The 20,380-nt window shown below is 42.5% G+C and overlaps 1 protein-coding gene across 2 annotated transcripts in view; it reads left to right on the top strand.

The window, feature by feature from the left end:
• LOC143782355 (cadherin-9-like) overlaps nt 1–20,380 on the top strand; it is a 343,076-nt gene that overhangs the window by 64,712 nt on the left and 257,984 nt on the right. For both annotated transcript variants that reach the window (XR_013216937.1, XM_077269717.1), the window contains exon 3: nt 11,483–11,777. Coding sequence is in view for 1 of the 2 variants with exons in the window: in XM_077269717.1 (XP_077125832.1) it covers nt 11,483–11,777 (295 nt within the window). In the remaining variant the exon portion in view is untranslated. The remainder of the gene's footprint in view (nt 1–11,482; nt 11,778–20,380) is intronic.

Raw genomic sequence — 20,380 nt, 5'->3', positions numbered from 1 at the left:
GCACTGTAGATTTCCTGTGGAATTACCATGTTTTTTTGTGGTTTTTGTCCGGATTTCACCTGCTGTTTTACACCTGCGGATTCCAATAATGGAGCAGGTGTAAACCGCTGCTGAATCCGCACAAAGAATTGACATGCAGTGGAATAAACAACGCTATGCATCCGCACGTTTTTTTCCGCAGCATGTGCACTACGGATTTTGTTTTCCACAGGTTTACATGGTACTGTAAAAGCATGGAAAACTGCTGAGAATCTGCAGTGGCCAATCCGCTGCGGATCTGCAGCAAAATCGGCAGCGTGTTCACATACCCTTATAGACCTGATGACACTGTGCGGCCAGCCAATCACTGTAATACCACAACAAAAATGGCTGCGGCATTACAGTGCATGGCCGACAATCTCTACACTGTCATTGGCTCTCTAAAGACCACCAGAATTGCAGGACGGAGACCCGAGCTCCTGCCGAATAATCCCGGAAATACTCGTTGCTCACCGAGTTCACCGAGTATAGTGATACTTGGGCGAGTACCGAGTAGTGGTGAGCACGTTTGCTCATCACTAGTCTTGACCATTTTAAATTCCGTATCATATATCCCTGCTGAGAAAACATTGCAGACAGTATTACAATGCCAGCAAAATTTGACCACTACAGATGGACATATAAGACTGTATTATCAATATAGCAGTGCTATTTGTAACCAAAGTTTATTTTTTTGTATTGTGAGGCTCAACAGCCCGCAGAAGGGGTTTTGGTATGAGTTGCAGGCTGCAACATAAAGGACATGCAATTCACCCTATTCTGTCCTACACAATATCTTCAGCATAACCTCTTCCTAGTGCTTGTAACAGCAGTATTAATATTTGTCATAATTAGCCATAAGAAGGGCTGTTGTTGTACTTAAAAGAAATATAAATGTGGCTGAATCCCTGGCTAATATGCAGCTACAATTCTGTCCCTCCCTCACCAGCACCTTTCCCTACTTTGCCTGTATTCGGGGTACAGTGTGACGAGCATGGCTTCACAGGTCTTAGATAGTCTTGATGATGCTATGCAGCCAGCCTATCACAGTAATGCCACAACCAATATGGCTTTGGCACTACAGTGACTGGCAGGCAATCCCCACATGTTCATTGACTATATATAAAGCGCCAAACATGCAGGTGGGGGCTCAAGCTCCCGCTCTAACGTTAAAGAAAACTCGCCGAGTAATGAGTATCTCTAACACACTAATGCTCGAGTGAGTAATGAGTAGTGACGACCATGCTGGCTCAGCACTAATAACATTTGCTTTATTATTCATACACTACAAACAAGGAGGGAAGTATATTATCACTTAGTCATCTTGGGGGGCGGGAAGGTTATAATTGTTTGTTTTTTTCAAATATTTTTTATGAAATGGTTTTAATTATTTACGAGCAAATAATCAGGCATTATAATATTAATCTTAATAAATGTTTTGTTGTGATATAACCTTGGGGTGGAATGGAAAAATCGATTAGTAAACTTGCTTGTGAAGAGGGGGTGACATGACGAAAGAGTAAGACAAAACAGATTAAAATTTAAGGAGTAACATTCTTATTTAGATTATGAATTGGAAAGTAACATAGGTACAGATTGGGTATTAAACACAGTCAGCTATATGAAGGAAATAATCTCATTAACCAAACTGTTTATTGAGGTAGTCTAATTAAAGTTCCCTTTTGCGAAAATATTAATCCCAAAAATTGTTAATAATCGCAAATCTCTGCTCATAACAGTTGTGCAGTGAAATTTTTCCATTATATCATTAAAATTAGGTATAGAAGTCTTTTTCCAAAGTGATGCAATAGCAGTTTTAACCACAAGAAAGTTATGTATTAGTAGAGATCTAAATTATAGATTTCTATGTTCTATTTCTAAAGATAGAATAGCTAAGTGTGGTGAAATGGAGATATTACTCCCTATAATTTTGTTGATTAAGCTAAAAATTTTCTTCTAAAAATTACGGATTTTAGGGCAGAATCAAAATAAATAAATCCGGTCAGCTTTGCATCCACAATCTCTCTAGCAATATGGAGAGTGATTAGTAAAAGCTTTACTTAAGCCCCCGTCTCACTAAGCGAGATCGCTAGTGAGATCGCTGCTGAGTCACAAGTTTTGTGACGCAACAGCGACCTCAGTAGCGATCTCGCTATGTGTGACACGTAGCAGCGACCAGGCCCCTGCTGTGAGATCGCTGGTCCTGTCGGAATGGCCTGGACCTTTTTTTGATCATTGAGGTCCCGCTGGGTAGCACACATCGCTGTGTTTGACACCTTACCAACGACCTCGTTGATGACTCAGACACTGAATCATCATAATAGCTCCCATGTGACATCGTTGTACAGGTCGCTACAGGTCGCTGGTGAGATGTCAAACAGTGAGATCGCAGCAGCGATCGTTGGGAAGATCTCACTGTTTGACATCTCACCAGCGACCACATAGCGACGCAGCAACGATCCCTGACAGGTCGTATCGTTGTCGGGATCGCTTTAGCGTCGCTAAGTGAGACGGGGCCTTTAGTCTGCTAGGCATGAGATGCCACCTAGATTCCATTTTGAAATAGTATTCATGTAGTGATGAGCAGAATAATAGAAGAATAGGTTATTAGCAGAGATTGCTTCCATTGGTCAATAGAAAAGGACTTCTTTAAGTCCTTTTCCCAGTTTGTCAGAGATAAACATTTTTTCCCATATCTTGGTTGAACTAATTGTATATCATTTTTGTTTTCCAAATAGTCTCATTGTTGGGATTACAAATTAAGTTCCCAATATGTTTAGGTACAGGATGTTTAGACTCGAGAAGGGTTCTTATAGTTTTCCTTAGCTGGATATAATATATTAAATACATTTCTGGAAGTTTCTATTTTAATCTAACTTGCATAAATGGGACAAAATTTACACTGTCATGAACATAAAAACCTATAAAGATGTCCCCAAGGCCAAAAGAGCCATAAACATATAGACCAACAAAAGGGTCCCTGGCAATGCTGAAAGAATCGTTTTTTAAATTTGTCCCTCATACCGTGAAATCGCCAGAGGGGCGATTAGCGTTCCCTGTAAGTTCGAAGTTCAGCGCAACTGTGCATGCCTGAAAAAAAATTAACTGCGCAGGTGTCGGGGACGCTAATGAAGGAAGAGGAAGTGGCGCCCGGCGCTCAGAGGCCATTATTGATGGCTGTGGAGAGTCTTGATTAGGGGGGAAAGACCTGCCCCCCTGGCGATTTCACGGCACGAGGAACAAATTTAAAAAACAATTTTTTCAGTAGTGCCAGGGACCCGAACTAAAAGATCCAACTTGTCAGAATGCATTACTGTTGCACAAGGTGGCTCTTTTAGTTACAAACGCCTAAGGGGGGGTGACAGGTTCCCTTTAAGGTCTGGTTCATGGTACTGCAGGAACAATAGAATGTTGCTGGCAAACATTGAACACCAGAGGCAAACTTGAAAGTTGAGGCTCTATAGAAACGTTAAAGTGCCTTCTGACTATTGGTTATGAGAGAAGAAGGAGTAGAAAAGAAGAATAGAAGAATCAGCTAGTATAATAAGTGAGTAAGTCATGTCCAACACCCATCTTTGCTCAGTGCATATAGTCAGCTAATTGCTGGTATAGGCTATTATAAATAGCAGGATATGAGAATTGATTTTCACTTCCCTAGAGTACACACTAATCAGCTTAAGGAAGCAGTGGGATTCCATTTTGCCACATTTATATTTACTGTTTATATTTAACCGCTGACAGAGCTGCTAGCAGCTTATCGGTGGCGTGTCAGGTGTTTAGACCCAAATTATCTGATACTAATGCTCATCAGTACAAGTGTACCTGAAATGTAGTTCTAATACATTATAAGAAATTAATGAATATTCTTTTTTTTCCAAATGTGTTAGTTTATTTTATAGTAGATCTTTTTATTTTTTTTCTGTGCATAATTATGGTTAACAGCATTTAGATTTATTATCCACCAGTCATTTAGACAATAGACATAGATAATAGACTTCTAGGGAGGAACTTTCTAGGCATATTTTGTGACCAGTACGATAGTCTTTCTGTAAACAGGCAACTGTCTTAACAATGTACAGTAGAGATTATAGGATCATTTGTCATTTGAATTTTCCAGAATTGCACAATTTTCCCAAAAATGTGATTCTTGGCCAGTAACATCGTTGCATGGAGGCAAAGTGGGTGGTTTCCGAGGGCTCCTCATTTGGATCGGCCACTTCGAGATAATCCATTTCTTAAGTGTACAGGTGGGGCATTGATGCCTGGCAAGGATGTTTTTCGCATTGTTGATTTGGTCTTGCCCTAATAAAGGATATAATCATTGAAGAACCCCCCTTTTTGTAAAATGCATACATGGATAATTATGTGCACAAAGCATTAATTAATACACTGCCTGCATGGTTATATGCCATACATTTATATGTGGTAAGCTGGGATATGATGCAATTACATTGAGTTATTGAGCTGTGTTCTTGCAATCACCATTTTTTGTTAGGCAAAGTGCTTTTGTACGTTTGTTTAATTGTTTAATTAAGGAGTTATTTAAGTGTATGGGTTGCAATTATATATATATAGAGAGACATTGAACGCTGCAACAAAGACTTTTGATTCTTTCTTAGCAATGTTGATTTGTCTTAATATAGGATGCAACCAGAAAATATCTCTTTTTGGTACTTTTTGCTTCTGTCTGTCTTTCTTACCTTTTATCCTTTTTATAGAGCCATTTAGGGTCAGATAAGGAGAGTTAATGTGCGAGCAGAGGAGCCATTGTGCCATTGTAGGGAGCCAACAATGTCCAGATGCCTTTCCCAAGACCCTTGTGTGAAAGACATTTTGTCCACCATGAAATTTGCTTCTCTCATATTGGAAGCAGACCTGACATTTTCAGTGCATGCATGCCAGAGGGCCATTATGGCAGGGATACAAACTCTTTTCACCCACAAGGACCCACAAGGATTACAAGGGATGGCCAAGCACACCAGGTGCAACTCAGAGGGGAATGTCCTCCATCTGAGCCATTTTCATGAGACGGTCACATCAGAAAAGATTATCTGTGGGTGTTGTTTATATGCTTTTTTTGGTTGGCGCCTGTTTACACTAGTCTAGATGTGCTGGTCATTTTTCTCTATTGAATCATAGCTTTTTGGACATGTGCACTCCCACTCCCATTAGCCACAGATGATTTTAAGCAGATTAGGTGATCCTTTCCTGCCCCATAAATTGTAGGCTTTTTTGCCCAGGAAAGGTGACATATCAGGAAAGGGACCTAATTTACAAAGGGCGTCTCGATGTGGCAATTGGGCTCACATATATTGGCCAATCTAAGTGCGAAATACCTTCCTTTTGTCATAGCAATTTTTGCAGATAAATATGTCATGTGTACATTATATAGCGCTTTTTTCCATTTTTTCCTATTTCCAGCAATGCCGTGTCAATATTCTAGAGTAATCCTTCCCTGTATATTATGGTGCAACCTTACCATTTGTTGTTTACATGATTTTTTTGGTTGGTGCCTGTTCACACTAGTCTAGATATGCTGGTCCTTTTTCTTTACTATTGTTGGCACTGACCAGTATTATTTTGTGTGAAAAAGTAAAGAATAGGCTGCTAGATATGAATATTATGTAGCTCCCCAAAAAATTGTTTTGTATATGCTGTTACTACCTGATGTTTATTTCCTTCTACAAATTAGCCGTTCCTAATAATAACTATAATACTGCACAGTGGAAAATAGCAGAGATCTGCAGCATGGCATTGCAATGAACAAAACACCCATCCACATGCCTGCCTTTCACCCATCCTCCCTCTCTCCTATTAAATCACTCACTACTACTGAAATCCCCACCTAACAAACAAGTAATCTAATTTCTTCACAATCTTCAGCTCTTAAAAGAGCTTTTTGGAATGAATGAACACTCTGTATAAACTCCTATCACTCTCACTACACTACATTCACTGTCCCTATGCTCAAACTAAGCTCTCCCTACACTGTTTCTGGCTGCAATGTGAGCAATATGTTGCTGGCAGCCTTTAAAGGGAACCTATCACCCCGTTTTTTAAAGATTAGATAAAAATAGTGTGAAATAGGGGCAGAGCTGGGCTTTACATTAGTGCCTTTTTGGTGCCTTTACACCCCCGTTAGGCTGCCGAAATACCTTTGTGAAGTGGCCGTTTTGTCCTGTCACTCAAGTTGGTCAGGTCGGATGGGCGTGGTCACAGCGCTGTTTCTCCCCCAGATCAGGATCATCATTACGTTGGTGGCGTAGTGGTGTGCGCATGTCCAAGGTCCCGAATCCTGCACAGGGGTGTGAAAATAGCAGCGATGTCCGTTATTCCATTGGTGGTCGGTGGGCGCGGCCATCTTGCTTTGGCCGCGCGTGCGCAGAAGCGGCGCTCTGCTGGCCGCGGCTTCAGGAAAATGGCCGCGGGCATCCGCGCGTGCGCAGATGGCTATCGCGGCGGCCATTTTCGTGAAGCAGAGTTCGCATCTCGGCTTCACGAAAATGGCCGCCGCGATAGCCATCTGCGCACGCGCGGATGCCCGCGGCCATTTTCCTGAAGCCGCGGCCAGCGGAGCGCCGCTTCTGCGCACGCGCGGCCAAAGCAAGATGGCCGCGCCCACCGACCACCAATGAAATAACGGACATCGCTGCTATTTTCACACCCCTGTGCAGGATTCGGGACCTTGGACATGCGCACACCACTACGCCACCAACGTAATGATGAGCCTGATCTGGGGGAGAAACAGCGCTGTGACCACGCCCATCCGACCTGACCAACTTGAGTGACAGGACAAAACGGACACTTCACAAAGGTATTTCGGCAGCCTAACGGGGGTGTAAAGGCTCCAAAAAGGCACTAATGTGTTGTGAATTTACCTTTTGGCTCCCTCTAGTGGCTACTAGTGATTTGACTCTGGGTATGTCATTCATCCCTTGTATGCTCACCTGGGTCGTTAGGTCAGGGGTGTTGCTATATTAGCTCCCTGGACCTTCAGTTCAATGCCTGGCAACGTTGATATCAGAGCTAATCTGTAGTGCTCTTGTCTACTGATCCTGGTTCCTGTTTGATTAAGCTAAGTCTGCTTTCTTGCTTTTTGCTATTTGTTTTTGCTTGCATTTTTGTCCAGCTTGTATATAATCTGTTTCCTGACCTTGCTGGAAGCTCTAGGGTGGCTGGTGTTCTCCCCCCGGGCCGTTAGACGGTTCGGGGGTTCTTGAATCTCCAGTGTGGATTTTGATAGGGTTTTTGTTGACCATATAAGTTATCTTACTACATTCTGCTATTAGTGAGTGGGCCTCTCTTTGCTAAAATCTAGTTCATCTCTGTGTTTGTCATTTCCTCTTACCTCACCGTTATTATTTGTGGGGGGCTACTATCCTACTTTTGGGGTCTATTCTCTGGAGGCAAGAGAGGTCTTTGTTTTCCTCTTCTAGGGGTAGTTAGTCCTCCGGCTGGCGCGAGACATCTAGCGACCAACGTAGGCATGTTCCCCGGCTACTGCTAGTGTTGGCGTTAGGAGTAGATATATGGTCAACCCAGTTACCACTGCCCTATGAGCTGGATTTTTGTACGTCGCAGACTTACTTGTTTCTCTGAGACCCTCGCCATTGGGGTCATAACACTAATGTAAAGCCCAGCTCTGCCCCTATTTCACACTATTTTTATCTAATCTTTAAAAAACGGGGTGATAGGTTCCCTTTAAATATTTTCTATGATGCTGGAAGGCCAGCCAATCACAGTAATGCCACATCAAAGATGGCGCTGGCATAACTGTGATTGGCGAGCCAGCCCTGCATGTTCATTGGCTGCAAATATAGCTCCAAACATGCTGGGCAGGTCACTCGAATATACCAAGGTGAATACCAAATTACTTGCCTAGTAAGGAATAGTCTGAATACCGTACTATTTGTGCGAGTAACGAATAGTGCCAGTTATACTGTATTCGCACATCACAAATGACGATATGACAGCTAGTGTTGAGCGCAAATGCTCGCTACTCAAGTTGGCATGGGGTGCTCAAGTATGCACAGTGTATGACGGATACCCGCATTTTTTTCAAGGGTGTCTAACAGCCGCTAAACATACTACTGTCATACTGTCAATGGCCACTCTAAGCTGAATGTGCCTGCCCTCATTAGATCGCAAATGCTAAGCAGCTTGAGGCTGGGCAAGTACCAGCATGGGAGACTGGCTGGGAATCCCTGGTCACTAAACATACTAGACTATGACCTGAGCATGTCACTTGAGCACCCAAGAAACTTGGTGCATACATGAACACCCGATGCAAAATGGAGTAGCGATCACTTGCATTGAACACTAATGACAACGTATTCAATATGACAACCTAATGTTTTCAAATTCTTTTTTGCACCTGTGGGTTTAAAATCCTCACTATACCCCTGGATAATATTCTTGAGATGTGTGGTTTCCAAAATGGCAGCACATGTGGGAGGTTTCCACAGTTTCGGCACATCAGAAGCTCTGCAAATGCAACATGGTGTCCGTTAATTTTTCCAGCAAATTTTATATTCAAAAAGTCAAATGGAGCTCCTTCCCTTCCAAGACTTGCCATGCACACAAACAGTATAATTACCTCACAGACAACAAGTCTTGTGGTCCATTTGCTCCTGTTACCTTTGTTAAAATATAAAAGTTAGAGTCTAAACTATTTTTTCTCTGAAAAAAATTAAATGTTCATTATTTTTCTTCCACATTGCTTCAGTTTCTGTGAAGCAACTGAAGGGTTAATAAACTTCTTGAATATGGTTTTAATCAGTTTAAGGGGTGCAGTTTTTAGAATGGTGTCACTTTTTGGTACTTTCTGTCATATAGGCCCCTTTAAATGGGATGTGGTCCCTAAAAAAATTGTTTTGTAAATGTTGTTGTAAAAATTAGAAATTGCTGGTCAACTTTTAACCCTTATAACTTCCTAACAAAAAATAAATATGTTTCCAAAATAATGCTGATATAAAGTAGACATGTGGAAAATGTTATTTATTAACTATTTTTTGTGACATAACTCTCTGATTTAAGGGCACAAAAATTAAAATTTTGAAAATTGCTAAATTTTCAAAATTTTTGCCAAATTTACTTTTTTTTCATGAATAAACGCAACTCATATTGAAGAAATTTTACAACTATCACGCAGTTTAATATGTTCCTCCCAAAAGATCTCATAATCAGATTGATATGTTGAAATGTTTCAGATTTATAAGCGCATAAATTAACACTGGTCAGAATTGTAAAATTTGGCTTGGCTTTAACCCCTTCATGACCTTGGGATTTTTCGTTTTTCCGTGTTCGTTTTTCACTCCCCTCCTTCCCAGAGCCATAACTTTTTTATTTTTCCGTCAATTTGGTCATGTGAGGGCTTATTTTTTGCAGGACAAGTTGTACTTTTGAACGACATCATTGGTTTTACCGTGTTGTGTACTAGAAAACAGGAAAAAAATTCCAAGTGCGGTGAAATTGCAAAAAAAGTGCAATCCCACACTTGTTGTTTGCTTGGCTTTTTTGCTAGGTTCACTAAATGCTAAAACTGACCTGCCATTATGATTCTCCAGGTCACTACGAGTTCATAGACACCTAACATGACTAGGTTATTTTTTTACCTAAGTGGTGAAAAAAAATTCCAAACTTTGCTAAAAAAAAAAAAAATAATAACAAAAAAATTGCTCCATTTTCCGATACTCGTAGCGTCTCCATTTTTCATAATCCAGGGTCAGTTGAGGGCTTATTTATTGCGTGCCGAGCTGGCATTTTGAATGATTCCAATTCGGTGCAGATAGGTTCTTTTGATCGCCCGTTATTGCATTTTAATGCAATGTCGCGGCGACCAAAAAAACGTAATTCTGGCGTTTCGATTTTTTTCTCGTTACGCCGTTTAGCGATCAGGTTAATGCTTTTTTTTTTTGATAGATCGGGCGATTCTGAATGTGGTGATACCAAATATGTGTAGGTGTGATTTTTTTTTTTATTGATTATTTTGATTGGGGCGAAAGGGGGGTGATTTAAACTTTTATATTTTTTTTTTTTTTCACATTTTTTTTTACTTTTTTTTTTTTACTTTTGCCATGCTTCAATAGCCTCCATGGGAGGCTAGAAGCAGGCACAGCACAATTGCCTCTGCTACATAGCAGCGATCTGCTGTTTGCTGCTATGTAGCAGAATATCAGGTGTGCTGTGAGCGCCGACCACAGGGTGGCGCTCACAGCTGCCGGGGATCAGTAACCATAGAGGTCTCAAGGACCTCTATGGTTACAATGGAGAAGCATCGCCGACCTCCGATCATGTGACGGGGGTCGGCGATGCGCTCATATCCGGCCGCCCGGCCGGATGCGGTAGTTAAATGCCTCTGTCTAGTTAATAGCAGCGGGTGAATCGCAACTTCACCTGCCGCTATTGCGGGCACATGTCAGCTGTTCAAAACAGCTGACATGTCCCGGCTTTGATGCGGGCTCACCGCGGAGCCCTGCATCAAAGCAGGGGAGCTGACCTCGTCCGAGGTCAGTAAGGGGTTAAGGTCAAAATTGGCTCCTTCACTGAGGGGCTAAAAAAAAAAATTTGTTAAGAAGTTGTTGCATCTGTATATCTCAGATGTATTAATTTACAGTCACAGTGAGTGGTGATAATGATACTGCTTCAGTAGTTCTCTCTTGAATTTTGGACTTTTAATTTCAGATTAAAACTGTAATTCAAATTTTTAATCTGATACATCAGCACTGAAGTAGTACACCAAAATCACATTAGGCCTTTATCTATCACTATCCTATGTGCTCTGTGCTCTCCAATCCTTATTCAGTTGAGTCATAAAATGCCATTATTTGGCCAGCCCTTATGTTCTACACTGCATGTAATAGCCCCCTTATTGACTGTGTTACATCATGGGATAAGATTGCTGCAGGGCATTATGGAGAAATCCACACTGCCACACGTCAAGTGCCATGTGCTGCATGTGTGAAATGGCTCTAGGCATATATTTTTTACAGCTTATGAAATGTTGTATATATGGGTTTTTAAAAAAATATTATTATAGTATATTACAAAGCCATGATTAAAATACTTTTTATGTATTGTTACATTTTGAGACTTTATTTTTTCTAAAACATAGCAGAGCTCTTCTTAAATATAATAGTTACCAAGATGTTTGTTCATTAACTTACCAGTTATGGATGGTGAAGCTTTGTATGCTTAGAGTAAAGAGGTATCAGCACTTTTGACTTCCAGTAGATTATGACTGCTTCTTATGCCTTATTTTGTTAGGAATTTTATACAATGTTCTTTGAGGTGAGCAAACGTATTGATGAGAACTAAAGGTGCCAAATATTCATCGATTATACCCTTTCAGGCAAGGGAACGGTGAAGGTTTAGTAACTGGACACTAGGGAACATTTAGTATTCTGTATGTGGCAGTTATTTTTCAGCTCGGTAGAATAACTTACTAAATATTTTTTTCCCTCAGTTGTACACAGATCAAGATAAAGGAGAAGGTAATTTAAAGTATATTTTATCGGGAGATGGAGCCGGCAGTGCTTTTATTATAGATGAAAATACTGGAGATATCAAAGCTGCAAAGAGATTGGATAGAGAAGAAAAGTCAACCTATGTTCTTCGAGCCAAAGCAATAGACAAAAGAACAGGAAGACAAGTTGAACCAGAATCTGAGTTTATAATTAAGATTCATGATATCAATGACAACGAACCAAAGTTTAACCAAGATATTTATACTGCAACTGTCCCTGAAATGTCAGACGTTGGTAAGTAAAATAAATATCTTATTTATCTCTCATTCCAATTTACTAGTGGAATTAGTGCTCATTCAAACATGCTCATAACTAGGAATAAGCTAAGCTGAGAATGTTTATTTGCTGATGATCGACCTGTTTTAATGCTCATAGTATTAGGTGTTGAGTTCCCGCCGCAGCAAAGAGGGAATCTCGAACCATGTCTGCTTCTGTCTCCCAATCTCATCCAGCCGCAGTGGAGCCTGCTCAGCAGAGATATCAATCCCAGCGTCTGGCTCAAGCAGATACTGTGCACTTGGTTACTGCTGCATTTCCAGGCTCTGCCTTTGTAACCAGCACTGATCAGCGGTGAGCAGACGTTCCAGGGACTAAGTCCTGATTTTCTTCTACTAAGCATGCCCACGGGACAACCTCCCATTGGAGGTTGGGGTCACATGCTCAGGTCCTGTAGCAGCTCAGATTTGACCACTGGGAAGGTCCTGGAGAGCTACAAATATAAAAGGTTTGCATGGCCACTCGGCCATTCGCTAGTATAAATCAGAAATTGTGTGTGTGTGTGTGTGTGTATGTATGACTGAATCTGGTGAATGCTCCTTAATCATTCCCATCCCTAGTGTTGTTGAGAATACTTTGGTGAATGAACTAATTAGCGCCAGTCTGTGCCATCCAGCACTAGACACAAGTACACAGCGTCTATTAAGCAGCGACCGCCAGTGTGGCGCATTGCGCAACTAGTGCCCTTTCCTGGCCCTATTTAGGGTGGTTAGTGGGGTCTGCCAGAGCGGTGCTGTACTCACTCAGTGCGGGTATCTTTATTTAGGTTTTCCCTGGCACCACAGTTGTGGCGCCGAGCACTAGTGGTCTAGAGGGACTCTAACCCTGTGACCTTGGGGCAGAGTCCTGTGACCAAATACTAGCATTCTCTCTGCGGTATTGCAGCCCTATGATGCAACAGGGTCCGCTTCTTACATACCGGGTGAAGCTAACCCATGTGTGTTCACATTATACCACCGTATACTGTCTGCCATTACCAGCGAACGCACCTTATACCATCCTTATAATTATTTGATGCGTTCCGCCTGCCATAACACATAGTTTGTCTGGTGAAATTATTTTTAAGCAAGCTTAAAAATCATCTTTCTCTGTAGCACATGTTCCTTTGTAAACTGTGACATTCTGCCAGGCTTGCTAATCAGAAGAAGAGCCGAAGATGCTCTCAGGTTAGATGCCAGTGATGCATTCAGGTAAGCAGCGGTTCTCCCAGTCTCTTCCAGTGGCCACAGACCACTGACATGACCATTGAACTTATTCATGAAACTATTTACACCAATTCTGATGTTCAGTCTTTACTCTCATTTTTAGCATAACTTTTTCTTATCAGAGTTCAATATTGAAAATGGTAATGGGTGTAAAGGGTGTATAACGGTGCAAAACGGTGAATGACATTTTAATTTTGCAAATATACAATGGGGAAATAAGTATTTGATACCTTGCTGATTTTGTAAGATTGCCCGCTGACAAAGACATGAACAGTAGTGTTGAGCGATACCTTCCGATATGCAAAGGTATCAGTATCGGATTGGATCGGCCGATACCCAAAAAGTATCGGATATCGCCGATACCGATACCCGATACCAATGCATATCAATGGGACACAAAATATCAGAATGGTTCCCAGGGTCTGAAGGAGAGGAAACTTTCCTTCAGGCCCTGGGATCCATATTCATGTATAAAATAAAGAATAAAAATAAAAAAAAATGATATACTCACCCCTCAGACGGCCCCTGGCTCTCACCGGTCCAAGCGTCTGCCTCCGTTCCTAAGAATGCTGAGTAAAGGACCTTTGATGACGTCGCGGCTTGTGATTGGTCGCGTGACCGCTCATGTGACCGCTCACGCGACCAATCACAAGCCGCGACGTCATCGCAGGTCCTAAACTCACTGCATTCTTAGGAACGGAGGCTGCCGGTTACACCGCTAAGGTCCAGGCTCCGCCGGAGGGGTGAGTATATCCATATTTTTTATTTTTATGCTTTATTTTTTACATGAATATGGATCCCAGGGCCTGAAGGAGAGTCTCCTCTCCTCCAGACCCTGGGAACCATACACTGGGAACTTCCGATTCCGATTTCCGATATCACAAAAATATCGGAACTCGGTATCGGAATGCTCAACACTAATTAACAGTCTATAATTTTAAGGGTAGGTTAATTTTAACATTGAGTGATAGAATACCAAAAATAAAATCCAGAAAATCACATTGTATAAAATATATAAATTTATTTGCATTTTGCAGTGAAAAATAAGTATTTGATACCCTACCAACTATTAAGAGTTCTGGCTCTAACAGACCAGGTAGATGTTCCTAATCAACTAATTTCCTGCATTAAAAACAGCTGTCTTACTTAGTAGCATTTATAAAAGTCTCATGTCCACAGACTCAATTAATCAGTCAGACTTTAAGTTTTACAACATGAGCAAGACCAAATAACTTTTTAAAGATGTCAGGGACAAGATCATAGACCTGCACAAAGCTGTAAAGGGCTGCAAAACCGTAAGTAAGATGCTGGGTGGGAAGGAGACAACTGTTGGTGCAATGGTAAGAAAATGGAAGAAATACAAAATGACAGTCAATTGACATCGATCTGGGGCACCATGCAAAATCTCACCTAGTTGGGTATCCTTGATCATGAGGAAGGTGAGCGATAAGCCTAAAACTATAAGGGGGAAACTTGTTAACGATCTCAGGGCAGCTGGGACCACAGTCACCAAGAAAACCATTGGTAACACACTTTTTGCAGATTTTTAGAGCAGAAACTAAGCAGAAACTCCAAGTTTTTGAACAGTTTTGACTTTCTGTATGATAATTTGGTCAGTTTGCACTCTGTTTCTGCTCCAACATCTCAAAAAAAACTACATGAGTACTTACTTACCCTTAGGGTAAGTGAATATGACATTATTTAGACATCAGTGCAGCCATCAAGTTTTCCCAGTTGAAGCAGATGGTCATTGACCTTATCTGGCTTCTCTGGCAGGTTTGCAGTTATTCTAAAGGTAGCTGAGATGCTGTTGTTTTTCATTCTATATTGAGAAGGATTGAGGGTTGGCGTCTTCCTAAAGGAAACCACTCAAAGATTGGGCATGCAACTTTTTGAACTGCTTTAAAGTTTCCAACTAGTGATGAGCGAACGTGCAAGTATAACATGTCATTCAAGAAACAGGCAATCCTCTCATGTGTTGCTGCTGTCTAAAAGCCGCAACACTGAACATCAAAATCACAAAAAGAGGGCTTAAAAATCCTCCAAAAATTCAAAAACTCTCATGGCTCATGGAGCGGGTGTTTGCTTGGTATATTAATGCACTATAGAGGCTTATATGGGGTACTTTTCACATACAGGTGATGCACAGCATTCAGCTTAACAGCTTATTAGTGACGCCCATACTATTCAATCAGGCGGGCTGCCCAGTGCCATCCAAATGCATCCCATGGGGACAGACACCACAGTTTACAAGACCAAATGGGGCCAGCTGCACCCTGAAGAATAAAGTGCAGAAAATACATAAAAAATATGTGAGGTATTAGTCGATATTTTGGCCAATATATGTCTAACATCAGCAAAGCATGCAGCCATAGGGATTAGGACTAGTGTTGAGCATTCCGATACCGCAAGTATCGGGTATCGGCCGATACTTGCGGTATCGGAATTCCGATACCGAGATCCGATACTTTTGTGGTATCGGGAATCGGTATCAGAACCATATTAATGTGTAAAATAAAGAATTAAAATAAAAAATATTGATATACTCACCTCTCCGACGCAGCCTGGACCTTACCGCTGTGAACCGGCAGCCTTCTTTGCTTAAAATGAGCGCGTTTAGGGCCTTCCATGACGTCACGGCTTCTGATTGGTCGCGTGCCGCTCATGTGACCGCCACGTGACCAATCACAAGCTGCGACGTCATCCCTCAGGTCCTAAATTCCCTTCTAGGAATTTAGGACCTGAGGGATGACGTCATGGCTTCTGATTGGTCGCGTGGCGGTCACATGAGCGGCACGCGACCAATCAGAAGCCGTGATGTCATGTAAGGTACTGAACACACTCATTTTAAGCAAAGAAGGCTGCCGGTTCACAGCGGTAAGGTCCAGGCTGCATCGGAGAGGTGAGTATATCAATATTTTTTATTTTAATTCTTTATTTTATACATTCATATGGATCCCAGGGCCTGAAGGAGAGTTTCCTCTCCTTCAGACCCTGGGAACCATCAGGGATACCTTCCAATACTTGAGTCCCATTGAGTGAACGTGCTCTGATAATGTGTTATCCAAGGATGCTCGGGTGCTATCCGAGTATACTTTAGTGCTTGAATAATATGTCCTAATTAGTGTTGAGCGATACCGAAAAGTATCGGCCGATACCGGCAAAGTATCGGATCTCGCCGATACCGATACCCGATACCAATACAAGCTAGTGTTGAGCATTCCGATACCGCAAGTATCGGGTATCGGCCGATATTTGCTGTATCGGAATTCCGATACCGAGATCCGATACTTTTGTGGTATCGGGTATCGGTATCGAAACAACATTAATGTAAAAATGTGTAAAAGAGAGAATTAAAATAAAAAATATTGCTATACTCACCTCTCCGACGCAGCCTGCACCTTACCGAGGGAAGCGGCAGCGTTCTTTGTTTAAAATTCGCGCTTTTCTTACCTTACGTGAAGTCCCGGCTTTGTGATTGGTTGCGTCGCAGTCACATGGGCGACGCAACCAATCACAGCAAGCCGTGACGTAATTTCAGGTCCTTAAGGATTTTAAAATTACGTCCCGGCTTTGTGATTGGTTGCGTCGCAGTCACATGGGCGACGCAACCAATCACAAGCCGTGACGTCACGGGAGGCTGGACACGCGCGCATTTTAAAATGCGCGCTTGTCCAGCCTCCCGTGACGTCCCGGCTTGTGATTGGTTGCGTCGCGATCAACCAATCACAAGCCGGGAGGCTGGACAAGCGCGCATTTTAAAATGCGCGCGTGTCCAGCCTCCCGGCTTGTGATTGGTTGACCGCGAAGCAACCAATCACAAGCCGGGACGTCACGGGAGGTTGGACAAGCGCGCATTTTAAAATGCGCGCGTGTCCAGCCTCCCGGCTTGTGATTGGTTGACCGCGAAGCAACCAATCACAAGCCGGGACGTCACGGGAGGTTGGACAAGCGCGCATTTTAAAATGCGCGCGTGTCCAGCCTCCCGGCTTGTGATTGGTTGACCGCGACGCAACCAATCACAAAGCCGGGACGTAATTTTAAAATCCTGAAGGACCTGAAATTACGTCACGGCTTGCTGTGATTGGTTGCGTCGCCCATGTGACTGCGACGCAACCAATCACAACGCCGGAACGTAATTTTAAAATCCTGAAGGACCTGAAATTACGTCACGGCTTGCTGTGATTGGTTGCGTCCCGGCCACATGGGCGGCACGCGACCAATCACAAGCCGGGACTTCACGTAAAGGAAAGAAAAGCGCAAATTTTAAACAAAGAACGCTGCCGCTTCCCTCGGTAAGGTGCAGGCTGCGTCGGAGAGGTGAGTATAGCAATATTTTTTATTTTAATTCTTTCTTTTACACATTAATATGGTTCCCAGGGCCTGAAGGAGAGTTTCCTCTCCTTCAGACCCTGGGAACCATCAGGGATACCGTCCGATACATGAGTCCCATTGACTTGTATTGGTATCGGGTATCGGTATCGGATTGGATCCGATACTTTGCCGGTATCGGCCGATACTTTCCGATACCGATACTTTCAAGTATCGGACGGTATCGCTCAACACTACTCATCACTATTTCCAATCACTACATCTGTTAATAGATGTTATACAGGACAGAACATGTGCACAGCAATGTCATTTTCACACATTATTGTGCAATATGGTAATTTTATAGGGCTGTTTTTCTGAACTTTTTCAAATTGGTACCATGTGAAATTGACAAGATTGAAAAGATGCCATGTAGACATATTCTTAGAGTAGTTTATCATTAAGTTCTCTAAAAAGGATTTTCTAGTAGATTTTGCTCCAAAATCCACATTAAAATATTACAAATCAAGGTTAGGTGCACATAGCGTCTTTTACGGTATGTTTCCACGGTCAGTAAATGCTGCAGATTGGATGCAGCATACAGCCACAGCGTCCAATCCGTGGCAGCCAGATGTTACAGCATAGTGGATGGGATTTTATGAAATCCCAACTCCACTATGCGTGAATAGTCACCTCCGGCTTCCCTGTGTATATGCACATGTGGCGTCTTTCTAGACCGCAGCATGTCAATTTATCTTGCGGTTATGCTCCGTCTCTGCAAGATAAATAACACAGTCCAATGTATAGAATGCGGTGATTCCGCATGGCTCAATGAGCACATGCAGAATCACTGAGTGTACAAAATCTGGCAGCGCTTTGGACGGAGCAAAGTGCTGCCTAATACTAACCGTGGAAACATACCCTTAGGCTGTGTGCACATGATGCAACAGTAGTGCAGATCCGCAGCGGATTTTTCCACGCAGAAACGCAGCAGTTTCGCAAAGTGATTTACAGTACAATATTAATCAATAGAAAAAAAATGCTGTGCTAATGGTGAGGAAAAATCCGCATGAAAACCGCTGCGGATCAAAAGAAGTAGCATGCTACTTCTTTTGTGCGGAACTGCAGCGTTTCTGACCCCTTCCATTATAGAAATCCGCAGGGCTAAAAAATGCAGAAAATCCGCACAAAATCCGCATCAATTCCACAACAAAAATGCACAAAATCCACATAAAATCCGCAGCAAATCTGCACCTGAATTTTCAGCCAGGAGATGCAGATTTTGTGTGGAAAATTGTGCACCCCAATCCACAACGTGTGCACATAGCCTTAGATGCTAACACAGCCACCAACTTTTGATATTGCCGTGCATTCTGTTCATTTTATGGAGTCTACAAAGTCCTTGGGGTTTTTGGAGAGTTTTTGCTCCAAAATCTCCTGAAAAAACTCAGTGTGACAATACTCACAGGCTATGTTTGTCATGGTTAGGACATGGCTAATGTCCTGTTCTCTCAGGGTTAATATGATTGGCTTTTCTTTCAAGATGGGAGGGGTATTTAGACTCACTCCTAGCTGGGTTTCTTTGTCACCTATACATTCTGCTTCAGTCTGTGTGCTTGATCCTTGGAGTGTGTGCCCGGTTTGCACTGTGTTTATCTTGCTCTCCGTGCATTACCTTGTTTGCTATTCTGGATTTCTGACCTCTGGCTTTGCTTCTGATAATCCCCTGTCTCTTCCCTTTGGTACCTCATGATCTCCTGGCTCTGATCTTTGCTTGTTTGATAATTCTCTGGTGTTTGTTTCCTTCTCTGTTTCCTGGCGTCTGGCTCCGCCCCCTGACCTCCTCCTACTCTGTCACATGTCTAAGGTCCTGTAGGTTACCAGGTTAGTACTCGGCATTTAGCTCAGCTCCTTTGCTGCTGTGTGCATCCCTCCCTGCAGCCTTAATAACCGGGAGCCATGACATTATAGCTGACCGTACAGTTTTTCTCCCTGGTGAGGGGGGGTGTTGATATGCCTTGGATCCAGTACAGGCTCTCTCGGGGCAGATTAATGAACTCTTCCAGCTTTAGCAGATGCTGTCTGTGAAGCAGCAAGCCCTGGTCCACTCACACCTACAGGTGCAGAGAGATGTGGCAGGTGCTTTACAGATGTCTGCTCCATTGCAGTCGCGGGAGGGGGGTCCCTTTGTTTTATCCCTAGCCGACCCTGAACCACCAGTAAAGGTACCCAATATTTTTTCTGGGGATAAAAAATTGTTCAGGGTCTTTAAGGAGGGATGCAAGTAGTTTTCTGAGTTGCGTCCCCGGGCTTCTGGAAATGAAAGGCGAAGAGTGGGGGTAGTAATGTCCTTGTTAAGGGGGTCCCCACAGGCATGGGCTTTCTCTCTCTCTTCCTCTGCTGAACGCATGTCTGTGAACCTGTTTTTTGTTGCTCTGGGGCACATTTATGATGAGCCTGGTAGAGTGCATCTGGCGGATGATATGGTGATGAGTGTGACACAGGAAAGGCTGAATGGTTCCGCTCAGAGTTTAGATGTTGGGCAGCCGAAGTTTCTTGGAAAAACACACCCCTGAGGGGGTTTATCCGCAAGGGTCTCTCTGACTGTCTGAAGGACGCTCTGGCACTTCATCCTCCTGATACCCAGGAGGACGCCATGACACAGGAGGTTCGAATGGATCGGAGACTCAGTGCTAGAGGAGTGATGCAAAAAGAGACAAAAAACAAGATAAAAAAAATCAAAAACAGCACCAAAAATGCTTCTGTTTCTGCTAAACTTTTTTTCTGCCATAAATTTTTTTGCTTAAGAACTCTATGTGAACACTTATACACACATGATTGTGCCGTCAATCTCTCTCTCACTCATCCACACACACACGTACACAGAACATGAGAAAAAAAATATGAAATTCACTAATACTTCTATAAATTAATGTAACACTTAATCAATCAGGGTACTCCAGTGTTGGCTAATGTTTAAACATTTACGATCATTTCCCAAATTCCTCATAAATTTTTCTTTTGACATCTACAGAAAGATTAATT

Source organism: Ranitomeya variabilis, chromosome 6 (assembly GCF_051348905.1).
Source record: "Ranitomeya variabilis isolate aRanVar5 chromosome 6, aRanVar5.hap1, whole genome shotgun sequence".
NCBI classification, from domain to species: domain Eukaryota; kingdom Metazoa; phylum Chordata; class Amphibia; order Anura; family Dendrobatidae; genus Ranitomeya; species Ranitomeya variabilis.
Note: the sequence above shows the minus strand (reverse complement) of the source record. Positions and strands in the feature narration are given on the sequence as shown.